General features: G+C 40.6%; 1 protein-coding gene across 1 annotated transcript in view; it reads right to left on the reverse strand.

The window, feature by feature from the left end:
- Window positions 1-1,308: 1,308 nt before the first annotated feature.
- DUSP22 (dual specificity phosphatase 22) overlaps window positions 1,309-25,757 on the reverse strand; it is a 45,075-nt gene continuing 20,626 nt past the window's right edge. The window contains exons 4-7 of the mRNA XM_069808984.1: window positions 15,184-15,233; window positions 9,649-9,723; window positions 7,966-8,137; window positions 1,309-5,099 (exon numbers count right to left, since the gene is read on the reverse strand). Coding sequence (XP_069665085.1) covers window positions 4,914-5,099; window positions 7,966-8,137; window positions 9,649-9,723; window positions 15,184-15,233 — 483 coding nt within the window. The 3' untranslated portion in view covers window positions 1,309-4,913. The remainder of the gene's footprint in view (window positions 5,100-7,965; window positions 8,138-9,648; window positions 9,724-15,183; window positions 15,234-25,757) is intronic.

Raw genomic sequence — 25,757 nt, forward strand, 5'->3', positions numbered from 1 at the left:
TACATGTGATTTGGATAAAAATTGCCCTTGAGAGGTGCTAAGTGGTCAAAAGGAAGACAAAGCAGCAGCGCATTTTTCATTTGGAAACTGCTGTTTTCCTTTGGGAGTAGGGGGAAGCCTCCTCTAAAACTTAAGAGACTTTCCCTAGTTCACAAGGGATTACATTTTAAACATGTTTTCCATCTCATCAATGCTGTAGCACATATATCTAAGGCATTGCTATGGATAACAGCTAGGATAAAGGAAGTAATTACACTATAATTCATGCTTCACAAAGCAGTCTGCATTGAATTTAAAGTCTTTTCATAGAAAGATAGGAAGAGGACTGAAAGACACATTAATACAATCAGTGCCATCCCACTTACACTGCAGATGAACTGAAATATTCTATGAACGAGGTGCATCTAACACATTCAAAACTATCTACAGACACATTAACTTTATTCTAGTGGAGGGTATTATTAATTAGTTGAATCCCTGAGATCCCTTAGGAAACATCCACACATTCCCAGCAGTCTATAAACTAACAAGTGCTGGGAGAGGGAGGAGAGTCCAAAAAGAAAAGACCCAAACCCCAGTGTCTGAGCATCTAACTTTGCCTTCATGGTGAGGGGGTCCCACTGCAAGGACAGTTCAGCCTTCAGCAACAACTAGAGTGGCCATGACATCTGGCTACTTAGGCATGACTGATTATACTTTCAGGTTGGTGGGGTTTTTGTTTTGGGGGTTTTCTCTGATTGTTCAAATGCCAGAATTACCCTCTTAGCAGGGGCAGTGTCAAACCAGAAATTCAGTTTGTTAGCTGTGGGAATTTAAATGGGGCTTTTCCCCCCCCTTACACTGTTAAGTTTTTAAATTTTTTCTTCCCTGAGAATCATCATCTGCCACTTACATCAGCTTCCCCTGACAAACCACTACTGAGAGCCTTGAGTCTTGGCAGTCTGTAAACCAGCTAATTAAGCCCTAAACCAGCGTGCTATGGAAAAGAAGGTATTTCAAAAGAATAAAAAATTTGGATTCACCATGTACCCTGTTGCAATGATGGGCCAGCAACAGTAAGAGCAAGCAACATGCAACATCCTCTTGTGGGACTACTATCAAAAGATGCTTGTGCTGCAGATTCTTGAACTCACCTGGAAGAACTTTGTGAAGAGAAGGGAAGTCTCAAGAAGTCTGTGTGCAGGAGAAAAAAGTAATCTAAATACCAAAATGAGTTAGTCTTGTACTCTTACTGTACCCGCAGGGATACAAATGGTGAATAGAAGCCTTCTGGACACTATTATTGATTTCAAGAAATACACAAGCAGATCAGGTGTTAACATTTACTTTTATTTATAAAAAAATTGTAGAACGTATTAAATACAAACATTTGGAAAAAGCAATCAAGGCTTCACTAAGATGCCCAGGAAGAGGAAGACAGAGAATCAAGAAGCTTACCAGGTTTAGAGTTTTTAAACTAGCTGAACTAATTACTATAATTTTTCACTGACTTCTTTACAGGCAGTGGCCATTATAGCAACCAATGTTATTACTGTCCTTTTTAAAAAACAGAGATATGATTTGCCATATCTTCCCACTCAACCACAAAATGTAAGGAAGCAACTCTTTCCAGGTTAAAAATCAGAGTAATAAATACTAATGCATTTACCCATTACCTACATTGTATAACACTAAACATTTGCTTATAATCACACATGGATATCAAGTTTAGCCCCCCAAAATTGATTATACATTTCAAATCTGGATATCCAATAAGGTGTTATAAACTTTATACATTTTCTAGTGAACATCAAAATGAGGACGGTGTTTTGAAGTACAGAAACAAAATAACTGAATGCATCACCTACACTATAAAGGCCAACTACTAAGAGGCGGACTGGGGTCTAGTCATGTTCCAGATAGCTGGACAATCCTACAAACTGCCACTGAAAGGCTGGTTGGAAGACAAATCATGTCACGTTCTCAGCCCACGTTAGCTCCTCTCCCTTTCTAAAAGGCCAAAGGTGAGAACCGTAGCTACCCTCTCTTCTGCACCTTGTGGTAATAAAGGAGTAAACTATCATTCTGCTCTCTACGTGGACAAACCAGATTCAAGTTTTCTTAGACTACAGTTGTTCTTTTGCCACTCTTAAACACAGTATGCAGTACATACAGACCACTAAACAAGATGTAGAAGCAAGAGACTACAGAAAATACCTCTTCTGTCTTTTAAAAAGAAAGTAGTACTTACACTGGCTGACAATATGGCACTCCCCCTGTCTTCCTGCTTTACCCTGTATCTGCTTTCAAGCTGCAGCATAATGCACATTGATGTGGCTATATGGCCCTAAAGCCAAACTCAGTTCTAAAAAAAAAAAAAATATCCTATTTGTGGGACTGACTCTTTGGGGATAACCAAACTATTAAAAAAATCCAGTATAGAATAATCTTGGACACACAAACATTAACAGATGTCTCCCATTCTGCCTTGTATTTGTCAGAACAGAAAAAGAATTGCCAAGTTCCCAGCACTCACAGGGTTACTACCGCAAGGACGAGAGTGCCAAAAATGTTATGGGATACATAGCGTTGGCAGTCAGCTACAGGATGGACTAACTGGATACCTGCAAGAGTGCAAGCAGAATGCTTCTGACAAAGCTGCCCTTTGGGGACAGGCTGAAGTTGCACTACATATCCTATTGTGAGGAGCGGGTTGAACAAATGGACCAGCATCCTGAACACGTATCAGACCCTGTTACGGAGGAAAGCATCTTCCATTACCACATCCACCCTCACAGCACAGGGGAGACTGCCAACATGGGCACTGTCATGCTGGAATTCCTAAACAGCTAATTATTTGCAGATCAACATCTTCAAGAAGAGCTAAATACTTCTCTTACCAGGCAAACACAGAGCAGTTGCTGGATATACCAAATAGGTAGTGGGTCATTTAGCTACAAGCTTGAAAACAGTCAACTGCAGCACCTTTCCCAAATCCAACAGCACCCCTTACCACAACATGGACATGATTATCCTGCTCTTGCTATGTTCAGTACACTTAAAGCACTTAGTGCAATGAGAACCCTGACGCAGGCTTGGACTCAGATGAAACGGTCAGGCCAGTTCCACCCCATTCCCTTTTTTCCTTTTTTGCAATTATTCATATGCAAGACCCATATTTCACAAGCCATAACATATATTTTTTGAAGATACTTAACAACATATATTTAACAGCCAGAGCTTACTTGACCTTAGAAGCCTTGCTCCCATCCAAAGAATTCACTGAGGTCAGAGTACCAAAGAAATTGAAAGAGACAACAGTCTATTTAGTATGCTGACTGCTTCTCGCTCAGTGCTCAGCTTTTAGCATGATATACAGAACACTTAAGCAAACAAGGGGTTTGGTTTTGTTTTTCTATCCTGGCTGCTTGGGAGGTATTTTTTATTTTCTGGAATCTTCAAGAAAAACAGGCCCTTCCATCCTCTGAGTCAAAGACAAGAAATCATGATCTTGGCATCACTGCTACCCCCCATTACACCATCAGAAATCAGTACACTGCCCAGCATCCCTGGTGGCATATTTGAAGTTACACTCTTAGAATACACTTGAGTCAGGCAATGGCTCCATTCCAGAAACAAACAATGTTACCAAGAGCGGAGTATAGCCCCTAGTTTTAACCTAGTTTAAAATGTATTTTACAAATGCATTCCTACAAATCTGATCACAGCAAAACATATAGTGGTTTTAAAATGGCAGAAAGTTGAATTCAAACAACTCAATTTTTAAACCAGTGAGAAATATGGGCAATTTTAAAAGGAAACAATAAAATTCTCAAATACAGACATTTGTGAAATACACATGCACACGCACACTCTCACACACACACACACCCACTTACTTCACTCAGTGTCAGATTAAGATTACACAAGGCAATTTTCAAGGTTGCATTTACAACCACCATGACAAGAACAGCATTTTTGAGGTAGCTGAAGTCAAAGAGCAAACCACAGCACAAGCAAAGAAACAGGTGCTCGCACTCACACCGAGCCCACTCTTTGGAGACACGTTATCATGTGCGCAGGGGCGTGTGTTGAAGAGGCACGTGTTCCATGGGGAATGAAGTTCAGCAGCACTGGAGACCTGATAAACTATTCTCCAGAGAAGCTTATGCTGGGAGACCAGATGCACGATCAAGGGACCACGGCTTAAATCACTGCACATCAGCTGAGCTGTGGTAACAGTCTCGGTGCTCTTGGTCTGTGGCAGTTCTACCGACAGCTCTGTCTCACGTGCACTGAAGCAAGTACAACTGTGGCAGTTGAAGATGTTATTACTCAGAGCTGTCTGTCCCACTTCTCTCTAGATGCTACTGTTGGTAGAAAGGTACATGTACCCATATCTCACCTGCTCCGGTTTGCAGCCTAGCATTCCAGTTTGAGCCCACCTCCACAGCACTACTTGCCAATGGACTGTGAACAGGAGCAGCAGAGACACAGACCTGAGTTCCCTTCTTCAGGTGCAATAACATCTTTGCCACATTAATGGTGCAGAGATGTCAAACTGCCACAGTTTGAATCATGAGACTTCATCTCAGAGCCCTTTGCTAGCCTACAACAAAAGGAGTTGAGCTAACCTCACAGCAAATGCCAGGCAACGTGGGCATAAGGGGATAATAGCTGTGGCTGGCTGACAAACTGGCTCAGCCACAGTAACTGGATCATGTCTCTGGGCATACAGAGTGCTTGATCCTGCCCAAATTATAAAACTGTGTGAAACACACTCATACACACACACATAATGTAGTATTTTCATCAAGAAGCTTTCTACAAATCAACTCTTTGCATGATTACTGCTGAGAGTCTTGAAGATGGGATGGAAATTATGGCAAGATGTTTTTCAAAGGTAGAAAGAAAAAAAAATCAGCCTCCTATGATTAGGTCTCTGTTGTGTAGTTGCTGTACGAGAGAGATGGCACAGATGAGAAGTTGTTATTCCACTGTCTTCCTCCAGTACTCTGCTGCAACTCAGCCTGCTCTTTATATTTGCTCAGAAGATTTTTGGCTTCTTGCAGATCCTGAGAAGAGTTTTCCCCATATTCTTCTTTCAGCCACTGCCTGAACTGCAAAAATTGAACATACATACACAATATGATGAAACAGTAACATGAGACTGGTGCAGAAGTAATGCTCCTTCCTGTCCTACAAAGTTTCAAGAGCCTGTAAGAACACAAGCAGTGCTCCAAATATTGCATGTCCTTCAACAGCAGCACAGAATACACAGGCACAGGAACACCCATTTGAAATCACCAAGATCCCTTACATCCCCTAAAATGACACACTAGCATAACAGCTTGGCTGACTGGAGTAATACAGAGTAAGGAACACCCACTGGGCAAGGACATCCTGGACTTAAAAGCACACTCCTTCTGTTGCATATACAAACAAGATGAATTAGCATGGAAGCTAATATGATCAGCCAACTTGCCCAAGTCACAACAGGCTGCAAGAAGGTTGAAGATCAGAAAGTGAACCACTCATATGGGTTTTTTATCCTAAGCCCACAAACACCAGTAGTAAAAAATGTACTGTAGATATCAAGAAACGTATCTTCTAGGAAGAAAAAGTCCAGGAGCTTTAAAAGCTATACAATAGGACCCTATGTTACTGACATGAATGACTGAATATGGTACATGGTAACAAATGTATCAGGTTCAGTTGAAGGTCAGTCCAGCTCTTTATCCTGGTATGAGAGTAGCCAGATGTAAATGCCAAGGAAAGAATCAGGCAATGTCAGGGCAATAATGCTGGGACCTTTTCCCTGGTCATTTCCTTAGCTTCCAGCAATTTTCAGCTCAAGTACTTTCAGAGGCTGAGGCAGTATCTTTGCCTTTGATACCAACAAATTAATTTTTCTGCCATGAGATCACTTTTTGAATCCACAAATCTTTACCACAAGGTATCTGGATGCCAACAGGCTCTGTAAGTACATATTGTATAAAAATCCCGCCTTTTCCTTGATTGGGACCTGCCAATTGATAGCTCCATGTCACATTACAGGGAAGAGTGGAAATCACACCTGTTCACTTTCTCTATTCCACTCAACTTTATAGACCTTTATCACATCCTTCTCTGTCATTCCTTTTCCAGTTGAAGAATTTGAGTCCACCTAGTCATTCCTGACAATCTTGTTGCTTTTCTCTGCAGAAGCAGCAAGTAGACACAGACCCCAACCGTTCTGTCCCAGTGGGGATAATATTCATTTTTCAAGCCTTAACTTTCATAGCTTTGTTCTCTTTGGGGCTCATGGACAGCTTTATCCATAAAGATCATTGACTAGGACATTGGGAGACAAGACCTCAACATAGTTACTCCCTCCCATTCCTAAAAGATCATAAGGTTCTGAGTCAAATCTGAAGCCTCAGGCTACCATGTGGAAGTTTGAAATTGGTGCAAACCATGTTGTGACCTTAGTGGCTAAACGCCTTCCTGTAAGGCCAAGATCTAAAGGACCCCATTCCAGAAACCCCACAGGATACCACCCTATAGTGGCACAGCAAAACACCCATCCCACTGAAATCAGAAAAAAGTTCACACCCTTGGCAGATGGCATTATTCCACTGAAATCAGGTGTGTAAACAGACACCTGCTAAGGATGTGGTTGCTGTTAAAGAGACAGTAGGAAACTACAGCCCAGCCAGTGACTACAGGTGGATATTTCTTTTTGCAACCTACTGCCTCCCCCTCAGTAAAAAAGGCAGAATGTGCCATCCATGGTGGATGAAAAAAGAGAGACGTTACTGTCTTTATCAGGCTATTTGCATATAGCCTTAATTGTCATTGCTGTTAGCCCAGACCAATTAGAGTAGAAATGACTGTAAGGGAGGAAGGAGACAAGTCTGGAAAGTCCCCCTCTGACTTTTGTCTCTTAAAAATCAGTTACTCTACCATTTACGCCAGTTCCAAACGATCCAGGAAACATTCAGTTAAATATTAAAAAAACGCAAATATTTACAGTTGCAAACTGCATCATGCAAAACAAATGGTAATTTCTAAACTCTGAGCTTTCTGCAGCAGAATGACAGGGATGGAATAAAAAAAAAAAAAAAAAACAAAAACCCCCAACATCCTTTGCCTCATGTATTTTGCTTTCTGATTTTGGTTTGCCTCTGTTATGCTTATTAAAAAATCAACAACAGGCACAAAAGCCCAGAGCATGCTGAGCAATGGAAAACGGAGGGGATGGCCAGAGTAGGTTGTTAACATAAGTGGAAGTCACCAATCACCCACGGGGAGCAGATCTTTTGCGTGGGACGGTTCTTTTTAGGGGTAAGAAACTGATTTTTTTGTTTTATGAAAACCACTCTGCAGTCTTACTATTCCCTCAGTTCTCCTAGTTCTACAAAGCCTTCAAAGGCTAAGAAGAAAAAAAGGGTCAGATTTGAGACTGTTCTACACATCAGAAAATGTATTAAGTCTCAGCCACAGAAGGCGAGGGGAACATGACACGTAAGTCATAGTGAGAACCTAGTTTAACTCCTGGATAGCAAAGATTTCTGCTTGTGATTTCTTTCCTGCTTACTATTCCAAATGAATGTGTTGGGGGAAACCCACTGTTTTTATGCATCTGGTACTTAACAGGTTGGTCTTTCTGCTGCGTTCTGACCAACTTACTCTTTAGTTTTTACCCCTCTAAAGGTGTCAGTCTTGTATTGTGTCTTAGCACACAGGAAGCAATCACTGGATTGAGAGCACAGCTGGGCAGGAGGTGTTCAGATGTTGTGCTTCATTTCTTCTCCCATGCAGCATTCCCTGATACCTTCAGTTCTATCCACACCTCCCCCAGTGGAGCAGGCTTGGCCAAGAAGCCACTCCCTCAAAGCAAAAACAGGGAATCAGATAAACCACCAAGGCCACAAAACAATGAGAAGTAGCCCATGATCTGACTTGGGGTTGTGTTTCACAGCTCATTTCTTTGTAGTTATTTACCTGATCAACATCATGTTTTTCAAAGTCCTGTAGCTGCCTCTGGAAGCCCATGTTAGGATTGGCACAGGATCTTGCTGCACGGACAACAGACAGTGCATCTTCCCAACCAAAGTCTGTGATGGTCATGATGTAGGCAACCACCAATGTTACACTCCTGGAGACACCTGCAAGGCTGCATGAAAAAGGAGATGCCATAAATTAAGTAGTGCTGTACAGTTAAAAGCATCATTTCCCAACATCACAGCAGACTGCTGTGTTGCTTGCCATGAGGAAGAAATATTACAATATTTGAGTTAAAGGTTTTGGTGCTGCTTTTTCAGATGTATCAGAATAAACCTACGACAAGAACAAGAAAGTGGGTTCTGAGTAGTAATTCATGCGAGACTGGAAAGAAAGAAATATTAGATCTTCACAAAAGCAGGGGACAGTGCACGTGTTCCAAGTTAGATTTAGGTTTTAATAAGCCAGAAATAAGTCACCCACTTTCTTCTGCTTATATAAATCAGAGCAGTGAAATAAGACCGTCCCCTCTCCACCACAAATAAAGGCTTCAGTTTCATGGGGCTGAAATGAACTTTAACTGAACTGTTAAAGTGTGTATGTCTGGTTGCTTGAGTTCTTTTCCTCTTTCTGCTATCCATGCACGGTGCAACTTCCACTGTCAGGACTCCAGTTTCCTTACATGAAAAGCTGGGATAAAGTAAGAATCATTCACTATTATTGGTTTGGCAGCACTCGACAAAAAACTCCCAACTATTACTATTGCGAGTATAAAGAATGTGTTTGAGTTACATTTGTACCAGACTCCTTCACTTGGCATTTCATGAACATTTTATGCTTTTGAAATGCTTCACAAATTTAAATATATGTTTTTTAAAACTCCATCAGAATTCAGACTAATTATCCCTCTTTTACATACATGGAGACTGACAAAATGACTCGTGCACAGCTCTATCATGAGTCAGTAGCAAACTCAGCATTTATGCTCAGGGCCGGTGTACAAGTCCAGTGTTCAAATGACGAGATGACTCTGATTCCAGATATAGACTCAGATATGTCACTTGGACACACAGCACAAAGACTACAACCAATAGCAGAGAGCAAGAAAAAACCCAGGGTGGGATTTCCTTTTCTATTCTCTACAGCCCCAGGAGCATCTCTCCAATCAGGGACTTGCTATTAACAAATGCAACATTTGAATGCTTCAGCAGTTTAAAGAAAAAAAGAGAAAAAAATAAATTTCTGTTCAGTGGAAAATTTTTTTAACAACTCTGAAGTCACCAAAATAGTTGTTATAGAAACTAATCAAATTATAAGGATTACTGAAATCACATTTAGAAATACAGTGATTAAAATAATGGGAAATAAATAATGCATCTCCAGTCAAATCAAAAAACCAAAAAGTCCTACAAAAAGGTTTGATCAGAAGAGAAGGTCAAGAAGAATTTCTTGGGCTCCTTTTATCTCCAGGCAGCTGCCCACCCCAGTGACTCAGAAGTCCTAGCACGACGTTTTAATAGCATTTGCAAATCTTCTGGGGCTCTTCAAATAATGGGAGCATTTCAGTCCAAGAAGATTTTGCTATAAAATGGAGATGAACACTAACTTATCATTAAAATGATGAACATCCAAATCGAGCTAGGGAAACCCTTAAGAAGTTTTTTTAGCAAGTGGTATACATACCAATGAACTAGGCAGCCTTCACCTGTAAGCCGGCACTCATGGATAAATTTGATGCTCTCTCTGAAATGCCTTGTCCTGAAAACAGAAGCAGAAGGGGAATAAAGTGCTCTATTTAGTAAAATCACTACTTAGAAAGAGAGAAATATATCCGAAAGCTCACTTAACACTGTTTCTAGAATTTAGAACTGAATACAGGTCTTACAAGGTAAAAGTTAGTGTCTGCCAATGAAACACAAAATTCACCGGCATAGTTATTCTCCACTCTACCTGAAGAAGAAACTGGTATCTTAGGCACCACAGTGTGATAAACATTAACAAACACTTGATTCTGATGACTGTCAAGTCTGTATTTAGTTTGTGTTTTATTCTTCTTTAAACTAGTAACTTGATGTTGTATGTCCTTGTGTATGCTCAGATGTCAGATGAAACTCGGCACAACTACATGAACAGTTCTCGAGGTATATTGTCTCTCGCAAAGAGGCATCTACCACCCAAACTTAAGCTTAACTTTGACTTCACCTTCTCCTTCAAACCATGTACTAGGACACATCTAAATGTTATGACTTACTTTTTTGCAACATGAAATCTCTCTGGTTTGTCACTGCTATGAAAAAAATTCTCAACTCAATCCCCGGCTTCTTAAGCTCCCTCTAATCTCCTCTCCTCAGACTGCAGTACCCCTTCTGCCTGCCCTTATTCAGGCTGTCAGTCAACCCTTGCCTTCAACCTACCTTTTTTAAAGCAGTGAAGGAGAAAATGCGGAGAAGATAAAGACTCAGTTTACAAATATTAAGGTTTGTACTCTCATTATCCTTTACAAGTGCCTCTTCATTTTAAGTGGGGCAAGTCTGAAGGAAAGTAAGTGGGCAGCTGTCATCATCTCAGTAAATCTGCAGCATCGCCTTTTTGCATCCCAGTCCCAAGTTGCTCACCCTGCCTCTGCCTGTCAGACTGCAAAGCCTTTGGGGCTGCCTGCAATTTATCACAGGTGCAAGCAGCACCTCTTAGTTCAACAGAGCTGAAGTTCACTGTGGCCTTTGAGTGCTCTTGCAATTTAAAACTGCAAGCAGCAGCAACGTGTACAACACAGACAGAGGAAAGAGCTTCTTAAGGGCGAGTCAGTACCAGGCTTATTGGCAAAGACGAAGCTGAAAGCACATTGCATTCACACCATGAAAAACAACGTCCTGTATTCAAGACGTGGTATAATATTCACCCTGAGAGGGGAAACAAGGGTAAAAGAAAAAACCTCAGCCCAGCACCAGCAGCCACACAAAAATCAGGAATACCCACATAAAAGGAAGCTTCCCTTCCTGCCCAACAGTGCAGCTGCTGCTACTATAAACACTCAAGACCTGGAAGAGGACAACAGTGATGCAATAGAGTGACAGTGCCCATGGAACTTGCAAAGGCAATGATGTCTAAGCTGAAATATCCAAAAAGAGGGATCCTAAAGCCCAGGACTCCATCTCCAAGGCACTTCTTGCATCACTGGATACAACAGGGAGAACACAGCTGGAAAAGACTCGAGTGACTTATTCAGAAAATCTCAAGGCACAATGCAATCCCAAGCTTTAGGATGGCATGTCAGCTCAGGATTTTATGTATCTCAGGAAACCAATCAAGTATGTGGGATAAGTGAAGAAGAGGGACGAAGCCTTACAAATGCATTTCTACTCAGACTGCCACTCCAAAACATTTTCACTGACTGAGTTCTAACAAATCATGGCACTCAGGTCTGCCTAGGGGACACAAGCAGCTTCACCTAAATTAACTCAGAGGACAAATGAAATGTTGGGCTGTGTGTGCAAAAGGCGTTGCTAATGCACAACAAAGGAGCACTTATCTGAAATTCAATGGATTCAGTCAGATGGAACTTGGTTAGGGCTGGATTGAGAACATCCTGATGTTCTCATACTCCCATCTTCCCTTTCTCTCTAGAAAACATGACCAACAGCGCAGCTCCAAGCACCAGTGAATTCACTTCAATGGTCTAACACAAGTTTTGGTTAAACACTTCAATGCTTTGGTTTGAAAAATATCTGTGAATGAGCATAACACCTTTGCAAGGTACTAAATATAGCTAGCAGTGAACTCCATTCACTCAGTTTTATTTGCCCTTCCTTATTGCTGACACTCAGTCTGCTGAAACACCGTCAAGTGTAAGTGTTTACAGGTATTCATGAAAGAGAAGAGAAATAGCCAAGCTTAGAATTAGTGCTGCTCTGTAGACTCATAGAATCATTTAGTTTGGAAAAGACCCCTCCTCACCTCAAGTCGGAGAAGAGGAGAAATGTACTCCTCCATAAGCCTATGGTATCAGGGTCTCTGCTGGCTCCAGCAGACACAGTTGCCTGAACTCATTTTCAAAGTTATAGTACAAATCGTATTTACCTGACAACTAAGACTGAGGACCAGTTAGCTGTGTGGCAAGTGCCAGACACAAAGGAAAATGGCAAGTCTTACATTAACCGCAAAACAGTTGATTATCATCTGTAACAGGAAAGCGCTTGACAAATGTGTTGATTTGCAGCCTATTTGTTGGACTGAACAGTTACTTCAAGACAATTTATTACATGATATCTGGCTTTTACATCTCCCAGCTTAAAGCTGGGTCCTGAACTGCATCATCTTCACAGTGGGAAAACACCACAGGAAGAACAACCAGTACAGTGCCCCTACCAGCATGTTGTAAAAGTTATCTGAACGTATGTATTAGCAAGCTGGATAATCCAAAACTAGGCTGAAGGCAGAGTTATGATACCAGATTATTCATTCATTGCTAGTCAGACTTCTATGAATATTATAGAGGTTAAAAAGAAAGCATCCAAATCAGATAGGAAGAAGCATCTTGATGTTTCTTTCCTTTGGCAATGTAAATGCAACAAAGATCCACCTAAATTTCTTTTCTTAATAGGTTATCTGGCTTCTGTATTATCACCACTAACAGCCTAACCGTTGGAGGCTAGTTCCTTAGAAACACGTAGCCTAAGACAATTAGCTGGAACAGGACAGGAAGGAACATTTGATTTCTGTAGAACTAACTTTTTAGCAACGGGTTGTATAGGAGATGATGGAGAAGGAGAAGTCGACGGCCCAAGGTAAAATTCTGACAATCCAGGGAAAACACTCATTTAACGCCTAGGAAGCACCTTGAATCTCAAAAGCAACTGCTTGATTCTTGTGCTTGGTAGGGGCAGAACGTGGGAGTAGAAGCAAGCTTTTGAGACACTTAAGTGAACACCCACATGTTAACAGGGGAATCCCTGCTGTATTTCCCTGGCAATTCATTCCTCTGAGGAAGGGAGCTCCACTAAACAAGCTTACTAGGAGTAAATGTGCATTACACACATAAGAAACCAGAAGTTTCCCTCAAAAAACTGAGCTAAAGTGAATTAAGAGCTCACGGTCCCAAAATTCCATGGGTAAAGGCTTTCAGCTGGACCTCATCAACCTGCCAGCAGTTGCAAGTAGCAGCAAAGCTTCTGACAAACTTGCTGTTGGGGGAGACAGACAAGACAGCAGTGTGTATCTGGTCAGTTGAGCCTGTCAACCATTGCTAAGAAAACACAAGGACCTGCAATACAGGATGCTGCTGTTTCCCCCCTGACACCACCAGAATCCCTCTTTCGCAAGAAGAGGGTAGATACACAAAGATGTTGCAGAGGGACCAATTCCCTGTCCTGTTCCCCAAATATCCCTCCCTCGGCAGAGGGCACAGGCAGTACAGTTAACTGCTCCTAGATAAAACTGTGTCAAATCCTCACAGACTGAACAAAGACAGCTTGCTCTTGCTGTCAGATGATTGTATGGGCAAAGCAAGCAACATTGCTGTTTGCGAGCATCATGGTTTGATTTTACTTGAAGGTCTGGTCTGTGTAAAGCAAAAAAGAAAAATCGGTTACTCATCAAGTTTTATTTTAAGTGATAAAACGTATCAGTATTAGAAGTAATGACGTTTGCTTGCAACCACCTGATACCAAAGCAAGTATTTTAGATGCCTGCAGTGTAACAGAAACAATACTCATGCAAATATTCTATCTTCTTACTGAAGCTTTAAGAGCTTTGGTACTGCGCCAGACAGCTCAAGCACCAGAGGTGATTTTTCAATATAACTCCTTGATGTTTAACAGCGAGGGAAGAGCTGAATTGTACATTGATTAACGTTCAACACAAATGCCATCCTTTCTATTTCCATTCCCCATTGATCCAGATCTCTATTAACAAAGGAAGCAGATTTGCAAAACTTTTTCAGAAATGCTGCAGATCTCAGAATACCAACAAACAATTAATATGACAACATATGAATGTTTCCCTCTAATCTCATTTTTTTGTTGTTCCCCAAAGGATTTTTTTTACTTTTCAATTTTTTTTTTTATTATTATTTCAGGTATTAAGGCCACAAAAGTTGCCCATGACAAAGGCAGCTAGCTCTGCCTTCTCATTACAGACCTGTCTTGAAATTGGGGCGGGGGGGCAGTGGGGTTTTTTTCTTTCCCCTAAAATCAGGACAGAAATGCAGAATGAAAAGGCAAATCACCACACATCAAATGCCACGCTGGAATCTTTCTAGGGTACGAGAAACACATACTCTAAAAATATCCCCCGAAAGCATGAGCCAGAATATTGCTGTGATGTGAGAGAAAAGCAGTGCTGCATTTCCTTCCGTACCTACCAGGCCTCTTTCAGCTACTTGTTTCTCTACAAAACTTGGTAGCAGGATGTGGCTGAAACCCCCCTCACCTCTCCCCAACATAAACAGTGAGCTCTAGAAGAAAGAGCTGGTCACCATCCAAGTTCCCTTACAAAACCTGTTTTGATTTCTCTCTGGAATCAAGACTTGCTATGCTCAATGGTTCAAAACATTAAAACCAAGGGCAAATCAATCAGTGTTTCATGAATGTTAGCAGAGATGAGAAAGAGCGAGGCTGGGACACCCTAGTTTCACTACATATATCCTCAAGGCAAGAGTCACTGCAGGGCAGAAACTCCCCGCTGTGCCAGCCTACTACTAAGAGCAGCAGGGCCTTCTGAGGCAGGTTCAAGAAGTCCGGAGCAGACGGTTACAGGGGTAGTCTGCACACCCAACTGTATGTTGAAGGCCCACTGTGAGGATTTCATTTCAACTCTTGAAGCACCAGGCCTCATACCTCTTTCAAATATTTTCTTTTTGTTAATGGCTAGAGATAGCGCTAACAAAAAAGAACAGCTAAGCAAAAAGATTTACAAAAACAATGGCTAGAATAAACTGGGACTAAAGCAGGAACAGACTCACTAAGGAATTCCTGAAGTTTAAGGCCACAAATGAAGAGTGTTTACATACTGACCCTCCTACAAACCCTTACACACAAAAAGCAGGGTCTGAACCAAAGCGGCTAGAATAAAGTGTTACTGTGTTTTCTTAATGGATTAAAAACCACATTTGTGTAATGCTTGTGAGAGATCAGAATCAGATCTTTAAGCTCATTGTAAAACAGGCATCACGCTACTGTGGGATTTCTGGGGTTCTGTGATTTATTTTTAAAGAAAACTTACAAGTTCTGCGAGGGTGAGTCAGCAGCAGGAATGCACAGATACTTCACTCCCTGTGTAAAGAAGCAAAAAGGAATGAGAATAAAATATCCAAGTTAAATGCATTTATCTACCACCACACAAGTCCTGCTCTAGAGTGGTGCAGTTTTATTGACCTTGAGGACGGCACACCATTACTCAGACAAGCAGAGATCATCCCTATGCAGCCAGATTTTAAAACGCTGTTTTCACATCTGTTTTGCTGCTAAGACACCAGCACATAGCTTAGTCATGCTTATCCCAAGGCCCAATAGTGAGCTTTTTAAAATAGAAGCATCTTTACTAAAAAGGTGTAAACCTCTTTTTCAAAATCTCATTCTTCTTACATTTCTAGTAAAACTAAGTTGCATCTTCTGCCCTTCCCTTTCTCTAAACAGATGCTACAACCTAAAATTGTGAAAAGCAATTTCTTTTGATCCCATGCAATCATTTTTCTTTACTTAGTTGATAAAACAAAAAAAATGCATTTCAGAGAAGGAACATGTTTGTGGTATGGGTTTTGTTTTTTATTTTGGGGAAACTTCAAGAAAAACAACTGTAAAACTCATACTTTTCTTCCACAAAGTTAGCCTCATTTTCTTAGTCAGCTATCATAATAAGTTACAAGATCAGTTAGGGAAGTTAGATAACGATTTCTGATGCATTAAAAATGTTACTGGGTATATTTAAAACAACACTATAATCATACGCTACTGCTTTGCATTGTCAACGCTCATTTTAACTGTCATTTTATTTTCAAAGCTTGTTTTGCTCCTATGACTGTTAAGAAAAAGAACTCTTCTGAAAGCATATTTAGCTAACTTCTCAAATAGGACTTCCAAGAATATAGGTTGCAACTCAGACACACAAAAACTATATAATTCACTGGAAGTCTTTCAACTTATCTCAGATGCAGACTTCTGAATTTTTCAGATGTACTTGTAAAGATAAGGATTCACAGCAAAAGGTCCACCATAAAATGCACTTTAGTTTATCTTTTTGTAACAATGCAAACCCCTGTAATAATCCTGCACACTCAACAACGCACATGGGAAGTCACACATTTATCTATAAAAGATCCTTTACCAACAAGGTGGAACACAACATGTATCTACCAGGCATTTCATTTGCCAGCTGGGATGGCAGGGGGAATTTTCATTGCTCAACTGTGATGGCTACCTGAAGCAGCGTCTTCTCCAACACCACCTTTGCTTTGCTGGCTCAGAAACCCCTCTTTATTTCCCCTACACACACGCTTTATTTCACTTGCCATCTCACACCAAAGAGCAATCCCTTTTAGAAGAGGTCCTGACCCCTGGCACCATGATACACCATCCTGCTAATCCTCTGCAAGACGCAGGAACTTCACCACTATGTCAGAAAGGACGTGGTGATACCTCACCCCCATCTCTTTGCCACCAGTTTTTCTTAACCCCTTCAGCCAGTGTCTTCTTCACAGCCACACAGATTGGAGAGCCTGCCCTGTCCCCACCAGGCTTTACCAGACTTCCTCGCTTTGACAGGCCATCCCCAGCACGCCACAACCAGAGGAGAGTCGCTTCTATCTATGGCCTTCTGGATCAGGGATGGCAGAGTCAGCGGGGAAGGCTCTGCAGACAGTGCTAAGCATGGAGATAGAGACGTGGCAGTGACTGACGCAGGAGAAGGCACCATCGGGACAACACCAAGCCAGTGACAGCACGTGGCAGTTTGCGCGAGAGCTGCACGGCAAAAATGCAGCTGAGAGGAGAGGGTGTAAGAATGAAGTCAGTTTGCAAACCAAAGCAGCTTGCTGCCAGAGGCAATGGCATCACCGAGCGACAGTCCCTCCTGCCTTGCATCGGAAGGGATGCCGGCTGCGGGAAACCGGGATGGCTCCACAGCCATAAGCTGATCCACAACAGCTTGCACAAATACCTTCATTTAGAAAGACGATGTAGCAGTAATACATATATTGATGGGCTGCTAAGCCAAGGATGATAATTACACTGTGACAGATTAATTACAGTAATAAGCATCTTGTGTGACGCATTTGAGAGGTTTATCTCAGACACTAGTGTCACTTCAAGTGAGTCACTCCAGTACAAAGAGGGCCTGTGACCTGAAAGTAAATTTACATGTTGATGCTTTCCCCCACACCTCTAGGCAACTCCATGCCACTAACTGCACCACCATGGGAAAAAACGGGAAGAAAACTGAAGGTAGGAGATGGGTTAACTCCAGAGCGCACTACAGGCCAGAAGGTTCGCTCCTCCGGCACGCACTGATGCAAGTTGTTCTACGGATTTAGAAGCTATGGCACATGCTGAGTGCTTTTCACAGGCTGAGTGCAGAGGGGCTTTCAGATCGTGTTCACTTTAAAAGCAGAAGTAGCATCAGCACAAGTTTAAGACCCACAATGTTCTTTTTTTGTCATGGCTGGCTAGTTCCCACTACCGCAAGCAAGCATGAAACTGGCCTCTGAGAGACCGCACACGGTACTGAATGGCTCATCCAGAGCCTGATCCTGGAGGTCTTCAGCACTTAAAACTTCCAGCGAAGCGCACAGCACACGTTTCACTACTGTGCTCGCAAGTGCTTACCATCAGCCTATTAGCCTTATTAGTACAGCTTCTCAGACAGGAGATGGTTAAAGTTATTGGAATTTGGTATTTTGACCGATGTGTGTCACTTCTATGGTGTTTTTGGAAGGCTGTGGTGATGGACTCCTCCCTGTGAGGAAATAATCACACGCTCAACTCAGAAATAGTTACAGGTGGGATTTCAAAAGTACTGTGCAGTGACCCAACCTGACTCCCACAAAAATCAACAGTGAAACTCTCAGTGACTTCGACCCAAACACAGTTTGGCCAGAGTTGGTAACTCCTAAGGATCCCACACTGCCATCAAGTTTTGCTTCTCTTGGTTGAAATAACAATACTAATAGGATAAAATACCATTCATTGTAATTGGATACCTGAAATACACCACCACCACAAGATTGTATGGAGCAGGTCTTCATAAATGAGACTCGGGATTTTCTATGTAGATATTCATCTGTTGATTGCTGGAATTAGCTTCTCCTCACATATGCTGCATAGACGTTCTTTTTTAAACACACTGGCAATAGGAAGATACTTAATTACTGAACCCTGCTGTCTGTGACTTTTTTAAAAAAAACACTACCCAGGATCATAATATTATTTGTATATTTGTGCCCCAAGACACTGCTGTCCTTCCTGTGCACATACCCTGCAGATAACATCTAAGAACTGTCCCAAAGGGACCTTTCAAAGCAGAACAGTTTATGCCAACCGAACGATACCTACAACATTTTAGATGGGGTACTAGCCTGCAAGAAAGATCAAGACATCACTATTTTATTACCTAGCAGTTTGTTTGCCATTCTGAAACTGCAAAGCATAAGATGTAAGAAACAGCGACTAAAACAGAGTAAGCTAAATCAAAAGACTGTTGAAGAGTCAAACAGACCAGCTCCTAGTGATAACTTCAACAGGCTCCAAATCAGTACCTAGTCTGCAGTTTCATTCAATAAACCTGAAGCTGGTTGTAGATACAATATCCAAAGTTGAACCAAAATTACATATGATAAAGATGGGAAGACAAATACAAATTTCATGTCAACCACATGGAAGTCTTCATTTTATTTATTAATTTATTTTTAAATTAACTCTGTTTTGTTCCCTAGGAATGACAATTCTCTAAAAATTATTCATTGGAGGAAGAACAGAACAACTCAAAACAGGTATTGTACCACTTCACCTACATACACTAAATTAGGTGCCACAGAATAACTACTCATCCCCAAACATGGTACTTATTCAAAGCAAAGAGAAAAGCTTGCAATTATAAAAACTGATGAAAAGAGAAATATTATTGTAAATCCTACATGAAGTAATACATCTACTTTATTTATTGAATACTGCTGCTAGTACATTGTCATTCAAACATTTCTTCAGCTGACAGCTGTCAGTTGTGTCTTATGTCTCCAAACAAGCTTTTTCCCAGACTACCCATTTAGAGGAAAAAAAGAAAAAAAAAAATCAATCCAACCTTTTTAATTAAGCAGAAATTATGTATGTTCTATACTTATGGAATGTATTCAAACCCAAGCTTCTAGGTCAATGAGCTGCTGAACAGAGCTTTCTTCTGCTCATCTCGATTGACTACTACTTTCCACTTGTTACCGTTAAATCATTGCTCACTTTCCTTTCTCCATCAATCACCTTTACCACCAAACAACCCTACCCTCCAACACACACGCTTCTCTAAACTTTTTCCTTATTGTTCACATGATGATCCTAACTGACGCCCTCATCAAATAAAAGGAGCACTCCTATTTCTTTTGGTGTATTTAACCTATTAAGATTACCCTAAAAAAAAAAAAATCAGTAAAATAAAATATAATTTACTTTTCTGTTTTCTGTTTCAGCAGACAAGAGTAACCACCAAAACTAGATTTCTGTCTCTCTTAGGCCCTGAAACTAAATGCTACAGTTAAACCGATACAGTGAGAGCTAACAAAACTAGAGCAAGTATTCCGATTTCAAGATTGTCAAAGTTGAAACAAGCGAGAGTTAAGTAAAATTTCTAAAATTCACTGTTATTTGAGAAACAACAACACTTGCACAATTTCATCACAGATTCTAGAACTAAGTCAGTTCTGCTGCAGTGAATATTGAGGTATTAAAACCAAAAAGGTTTAGGCGCACCCATATATATGCAGAGGTTTTACACTACAGTTAATAAGGTATTCATGGAATTGTAGTAATTTTCAAATTTCTAATTATTTTAGAGGTTGATCTACTAAGATTGGAAACTGAACAGTTATCTGACACTTGGGAAAGTCAGTAAAGACTACAGAACAACACTTTCCTAATATTGTTAGCTTTTAAAAAAGATAATTAAATCTTTGTTATTAAATCCAGTATTTCATGCACTCAGGAAATGTAACCAGTCCAGTTTAAGGAACACTCTGTTTCTATTCTACTTACCTATAATCTATTTTAAAAACTCCAGCTTCATTTTAACTTAACTTGTTAAAACTGGCATTTGGGTTCTTTTAGTAGAACATGTAGAATTTTGCAGTAGCAAAATGACACATCTACAAGTGCTACATGGCAGATAATGGGTCAGTGACTGAGAATAGGATCTCTAAAGAGCATGCACAAGTTTAATCGCGCAATACCAAGAATAATTTCAACTCCAAACAGGGTAAGGTGCAAAAAGTACTGTGAGACAAATGCAGCACCTATATGAACATTTGCTTCTTTGTAATGAACAAAGATGTTCTGAAGTCACTAAGAATGACGCTCAGTTTGATTACACCCTAAATCATACTAACATACAATTTATCTGTGAAAGAAAACTGTCCAGCAAGTTTTATATAAAACCAAGTACTCTAGCAAAACAGTAGGCATGAGAATAAGAGGAAGGAGTAAAAATGCTACTCATTATTTCATGTTCAGTGGTTTTTCCAAGTAATGTTTTTTACATATGTTCTTCAGAACATTGTCCCTGCCACTGCTGTATATACATTTCTGAGGTTCTAGTTAGCACTGGAAACCTGAATCTAGAACTTCAGATGTTAAAAAGGCGAGGAGAGGGGGAAGGAACCTCATATTACAAAATTTCTATTCTCCAAGGGCAGGGGGTGGGGAGAAAGGGTTGTAAAAAAAACAAAAAACCCAAAAGTTTAAAAAAAGCAGGATTGTATTTTTGGCATTAAACCTCTCTATTTAAATTTATGTAAAGACACCATCAACGACTTCCAAGAAATTTTTTTTAAACCTAAACCCCTAAACTTAAATTTGTGAACCCAGATGCAAATAGAAAACCTCCAGCACCTGGCAAGTTCTTTCAGGTTAGTCAAAAACCATGTGTTAATTTGAGTCGTCACATCAACAGATGAGGGCAGGAGGACTTATTTTTGTTTAGGGGCATTTCAGAAAAAAAGCTAAAGTGGGAAACAGCCAGCACAAAGCTTCCTCAAGCCAAACCAACACAAGGTTATCAAGGGTTTTGTCCAGTAATGCACCAAACTGAACCTGCTAAACTGAAAACCGTTCAACCGTTTGTTTGTCCTTTCAGTTACTTTCTGTAGCAATCACCATTGGTGCTGATTTTATTAATGACTCATAGAAAATACATTTGTGTTTCGGCAAAAAACAACCACTAATTGACTTTAGTGAACAACACACTTGAGTTTGGTTTTGAAAAATATTATAAATGAAATTGAAATTAAATGAAGAATATGAACAACAGAAAGCGGGATGCTCCTGCAATTAAATTTATACATTTGGTTTGTGTCATCTTGAATAATACAATAGTTTTTACAAGTCATGGGGTTTTTTGCAATGTTTGTTCATGGTTTTCTTAGGAAGTAGTCTCAGTGATACTTTTGAAAAGTCCATATCATTAAGGCTGGAATGTGTCAATCACAAATATAAAGTGTCCTGTCAAAGCCCTCCTTCCCCATCTCTCCTATCACCCTTTCTAAAATTGTAAGAGGGAAATGTTGAAGAGTTAAGGATTGATTTTACTTTACTTGCACAAAGAGCTGCATATATGATTTCTAATTCTAACCCTGAATTCCAGTTCTAACCTGGCTCATCTGAAGGGATGCAAAGTGGGAGAAAACTTTAATGAGTTTATACTAAATGGTGGTTTATCTCCTTTAGGACACACCAAGAATATTTGCAGGACTACATACTTCAGCTGAGAGGAAGGACCTTGTTAGTCTGCCTTGACTAGAGGGCTATTCAAGCCCCCAGGCACGTCAGGGCATATCTACCATCTGGGCACTACCTATCACACTTGGTCCCTGAACCCTGAAGGGGGTCTCCGAGTACTACAATAAAACATACACCCCACCTGCCTCTTTCTTTCAGGGAATGCTGGAACACGATCACTACACCTCTGGAATATGCTCACATTACGAGCGTGGATTAACACACTCTCCACATCATCTCCTCCACACAGAGCAGGTCAGAGCATCTACTCTGTTCTGGTCAACACTGTATCCAAGCAATGAGAAACACCAGGCGTTTACTGGTCCAAACATCTCTCGTCCAAACAGCTCACCATTGAAAGCTTCAAACAGTCCTCATCCTCTCCTCCCTGACATCTGCCACTACAGGAACGTGCTTGCCCTGACACAGCTAGTGCGTGCTGAGCAATTCAAACAGTGAACTGAATTACTGCATCACCACTGCAGCCCCTGCCAAGGGTACCTCATGAGGAAGGCCTGGCCTGACACACTTTAAAAGCTGCTTTGTGGAAGACTCTTGGCTTCTTAGTGGGCTACCCATGTCATTTTTTGAAAAATTTGTCAGAGCTCCCAACTTCACAAGCAGAGCCAATGCCAGATATGGCATTACTTCAAACTAGAGAAAATTGCCTGGTGCCGCTAGACCTGAAAGGAAAATGGTAGCTATTTTGCTCAGCGTGGTCTTTGGAAACATGTCATGAGGGGGAACCCTTACCATGAAAAGGCAGTAAAATATCGTAGAAGAAAGTTAAGTTTTTTATTAGAAGAAGTGCTTGTATACTTACTCTTGACGGTAGCACAAAGGCTGAAAATTGACAGCTTCCAACACTGGTGATATAAGAGCTTAGGGCCATAGATGGAAATACAACAGTCTAAATTGACTAAATTATTAATTTGCAGAGCTGATCTTTATACAGCAGCAATGACCTTGTGATATGATATTAGCAACTCTGATTTTGAAGGCTCTCTTGGCTTCTCCCTCTTTAATAGTTCCCATCTGTCTTTGGGCTGGATACCAAAGACTGCAGAGCCTGCGCAGAGAACACGTTGCCCAGCCATACCCGGCAGGGACTTCTCTCATCATGTCATCAAGATGCATTTTTCATATATGAATGGCCCCCTACAGCCCAAGATTTCTGTATGCTATCCAACATCGTAACATGGTTTTAATAGACTGGCGGTTCTCACTAGCTGAGCAGCACCTGTCCAGAATTAGCATATGCTTTTCAAAAAAAAAAAAGTAGAGCTGCTTGGTTTCCCAATATTTCCCTATTTAGGTTTTTCATGTTGAGCAGTGATATGCTTTTGAGTCCAGACAAATGCTTTCTGGACAGGTGTCTGTGAGCCTTAAGGCAGCTTTCAGCACTTCCAGAGTTATCACCTGCAGGTGCTGGGGGCATGACACGGGAATTTTTTCTTTTGTTTTAGCACAGGGTAATCCCCATTATGCACACACACACAGAAAAATGAAGTAAGTCCAGAACATGCAACCGTGAGAGAAAGACCGAAGTTTCCACAAACTGGTGATGGAAAGAAAGAATTAGAAAACTAAAAGGAGATGAGGCTATTCCCCTTCAAAGCTTCAGTAAAAGTTCCCCCATAGTAAACCTCATCACATTAAGTGCTAACAGCAGATACGATAGGTTTCTATAGCAAAACCACTATCCACAAACTATGCTAAGCAGATTACTTGAATCATGCCAGAGCTGCCAGTTCAGCTCCTCTATAGCTTAGTTTGCTTTCCTTTTCTAAAAAGCTGCAAATGTATAGTCTAAAGATCATCTGTAAACATGCAAGACTACCATGCCCAGCTAAAACTGCACTAACATTTACAACATCTAGCCAGGCTTAAAAAATATGAAATTAAATTCCAGATCTTAATGCAAGCTGATATGAATGCATTATCTATACTAGGTCTGCAGGCTACGACCATTTGATCGTAGTAACATTTCTCAGTTTTTGATAGGTATTCAGTCATGTAGCTCTTCACTTTCCTCCAAAGGTCTGGATTTACCAGCCAGTCACACTTTTTTCTTTTAATTCCTAAACTTGATCCAGCACTTCCTCTTGTGATTTCTCCAACTGCAACTTTCTCATCCTTAACACCATATAAAACAAGTATATCACAGCATTCAGCAGAGAAAACTGGTGCAGAGAAGGTATACAGCTTCTTCATAGCATCCTTATTTTGCTACAACTTCTATTCCTCGCACTTACTGGTTCTGTTCCAGTTACACCATTTTTTTTGCCTGTATTCTATTAATGCATTTGACTGTTTACTCACAGAGTATGAAAGATTGTTATAAAAGATCAGCACAGATTTTTTCAACTGTGCTCTTCCCATTCAGTTCAGCTTCTTAGACACTGAATATTTGAACCCTATTTCTACTCTGATTAAAATTTTAAAATTTGCAGGAAAAAAAAATCTAAAATTCTTTATAAGATGACCTGGCCTGTGAAGTTTTTTTATTTTCAAAGATATCGTTCATTTAAGTTGTGCTGGCACAAGCTAACAGACTAGATAAGAAAGATGCTTAGTTCAGTCAGCAATTAGGCCTTCTCTACTTCCCCCACCCTTCCATCCACCTACCATATCAACACTTACTTAGGTAGTCATCAATTCAGGAAAAGGGGGAGGAAAGCCACTGCTCTGGAGATAGCATGTACCAAATTAAGATGATATTGTTAGTGGCATCAGAATACAAAGAAAAAAGAATAAATAACTGTCCTCTGCAGGTGTTCTGGTTGACTATGCAGAATGGGGGGGGGGGGGGGGGAACCATAACCTATAAAGCTAATATTTTAAGAAACTTAGAGAAAAAGAAAAGCAAATGTTTCATAGGCATTACAGAGCATTTTCTCAGCAACCAGAAGACACTGCAACATTCAAAAAAATTCCATATAGTGCCTTAAGATCACTCTTTTTGTTTGGAGAAGAAATCCCACAAACAGTAAGACTTGAAACAGAACCATCTGGTACCTGAGTATCACAAGGACACAGATAGGCTATTCACATGAAATTGAGATGGCTAAAACTTATGACAGCTTTGGTACTGAACAGAGAGAGATGACAATACCCCGCAACCCAAAAAATTGTGCATGTTTTGTTGGGATTTCATTTACTTATGCTTCATCCAAATTACTTTAATTGAAGCTATCACATATACTGATATACTCTTTCCTCATCTGAAAAACCAACACACTAAAAATAAAAACAAAACAAATATCCTGTAGCAACAGAAAACAAAGAAAGAAAACTGACATGCATATAGAAGCAGCACACATGCAAAAGCCTACTCTTAATGCAATTTGTCATAAACAGAATGAACAACGGAAAGCTTTTGTGGCAGAGGACAGTACAGGAACACCCAGGTAAACTCTTTTGTTGATTTAAGATCTACATTACTGTGATCGTTCGGATGTCTCCAAGATGAGTGCAGCATACAGAGCTTCCTGCAATGAAGCAGTGGTCAGTCTGACAATGATAATGCTATAAAATAATGCCAAAGGGCTCCACAACCACAGGTGACTGGTAACAGGATTCATACATTTACTAGATCAAACTTCTGGTGCAGGTCAAGAGCAACAGCAAAATTACTCGTAACTGACAAATGTGTTGTGGACTGTGTGAAAGAAGCTGGTAGTTTCAGTCCGTTTCCTGATTGATGGACAGGTGTCTACAATGCACACAACAGTCACCACAACTAGCTCCTCAAAGTGTCTCAGAAGGACCAAGGACTGTGAAATGCTCTGGGTGTGAAGTTCAAAGCTCAAAGATCTCTGTAACCCA

The sequence above is a fragment of the Haliaeetus albicilla genome, chromosome 21 (assembly GCF_947461875.1).
Source record: "Haliaeetus albicilla chromosome 21, bHalAlb1.1, whole genome shotgun sequence".
Lineage (NCBI taxonomy): Eukaryota > Metazoa > Chordata > Aves > Accipitriformes > Accipitridae > Haliaeetus > Haliaeetus albicilla.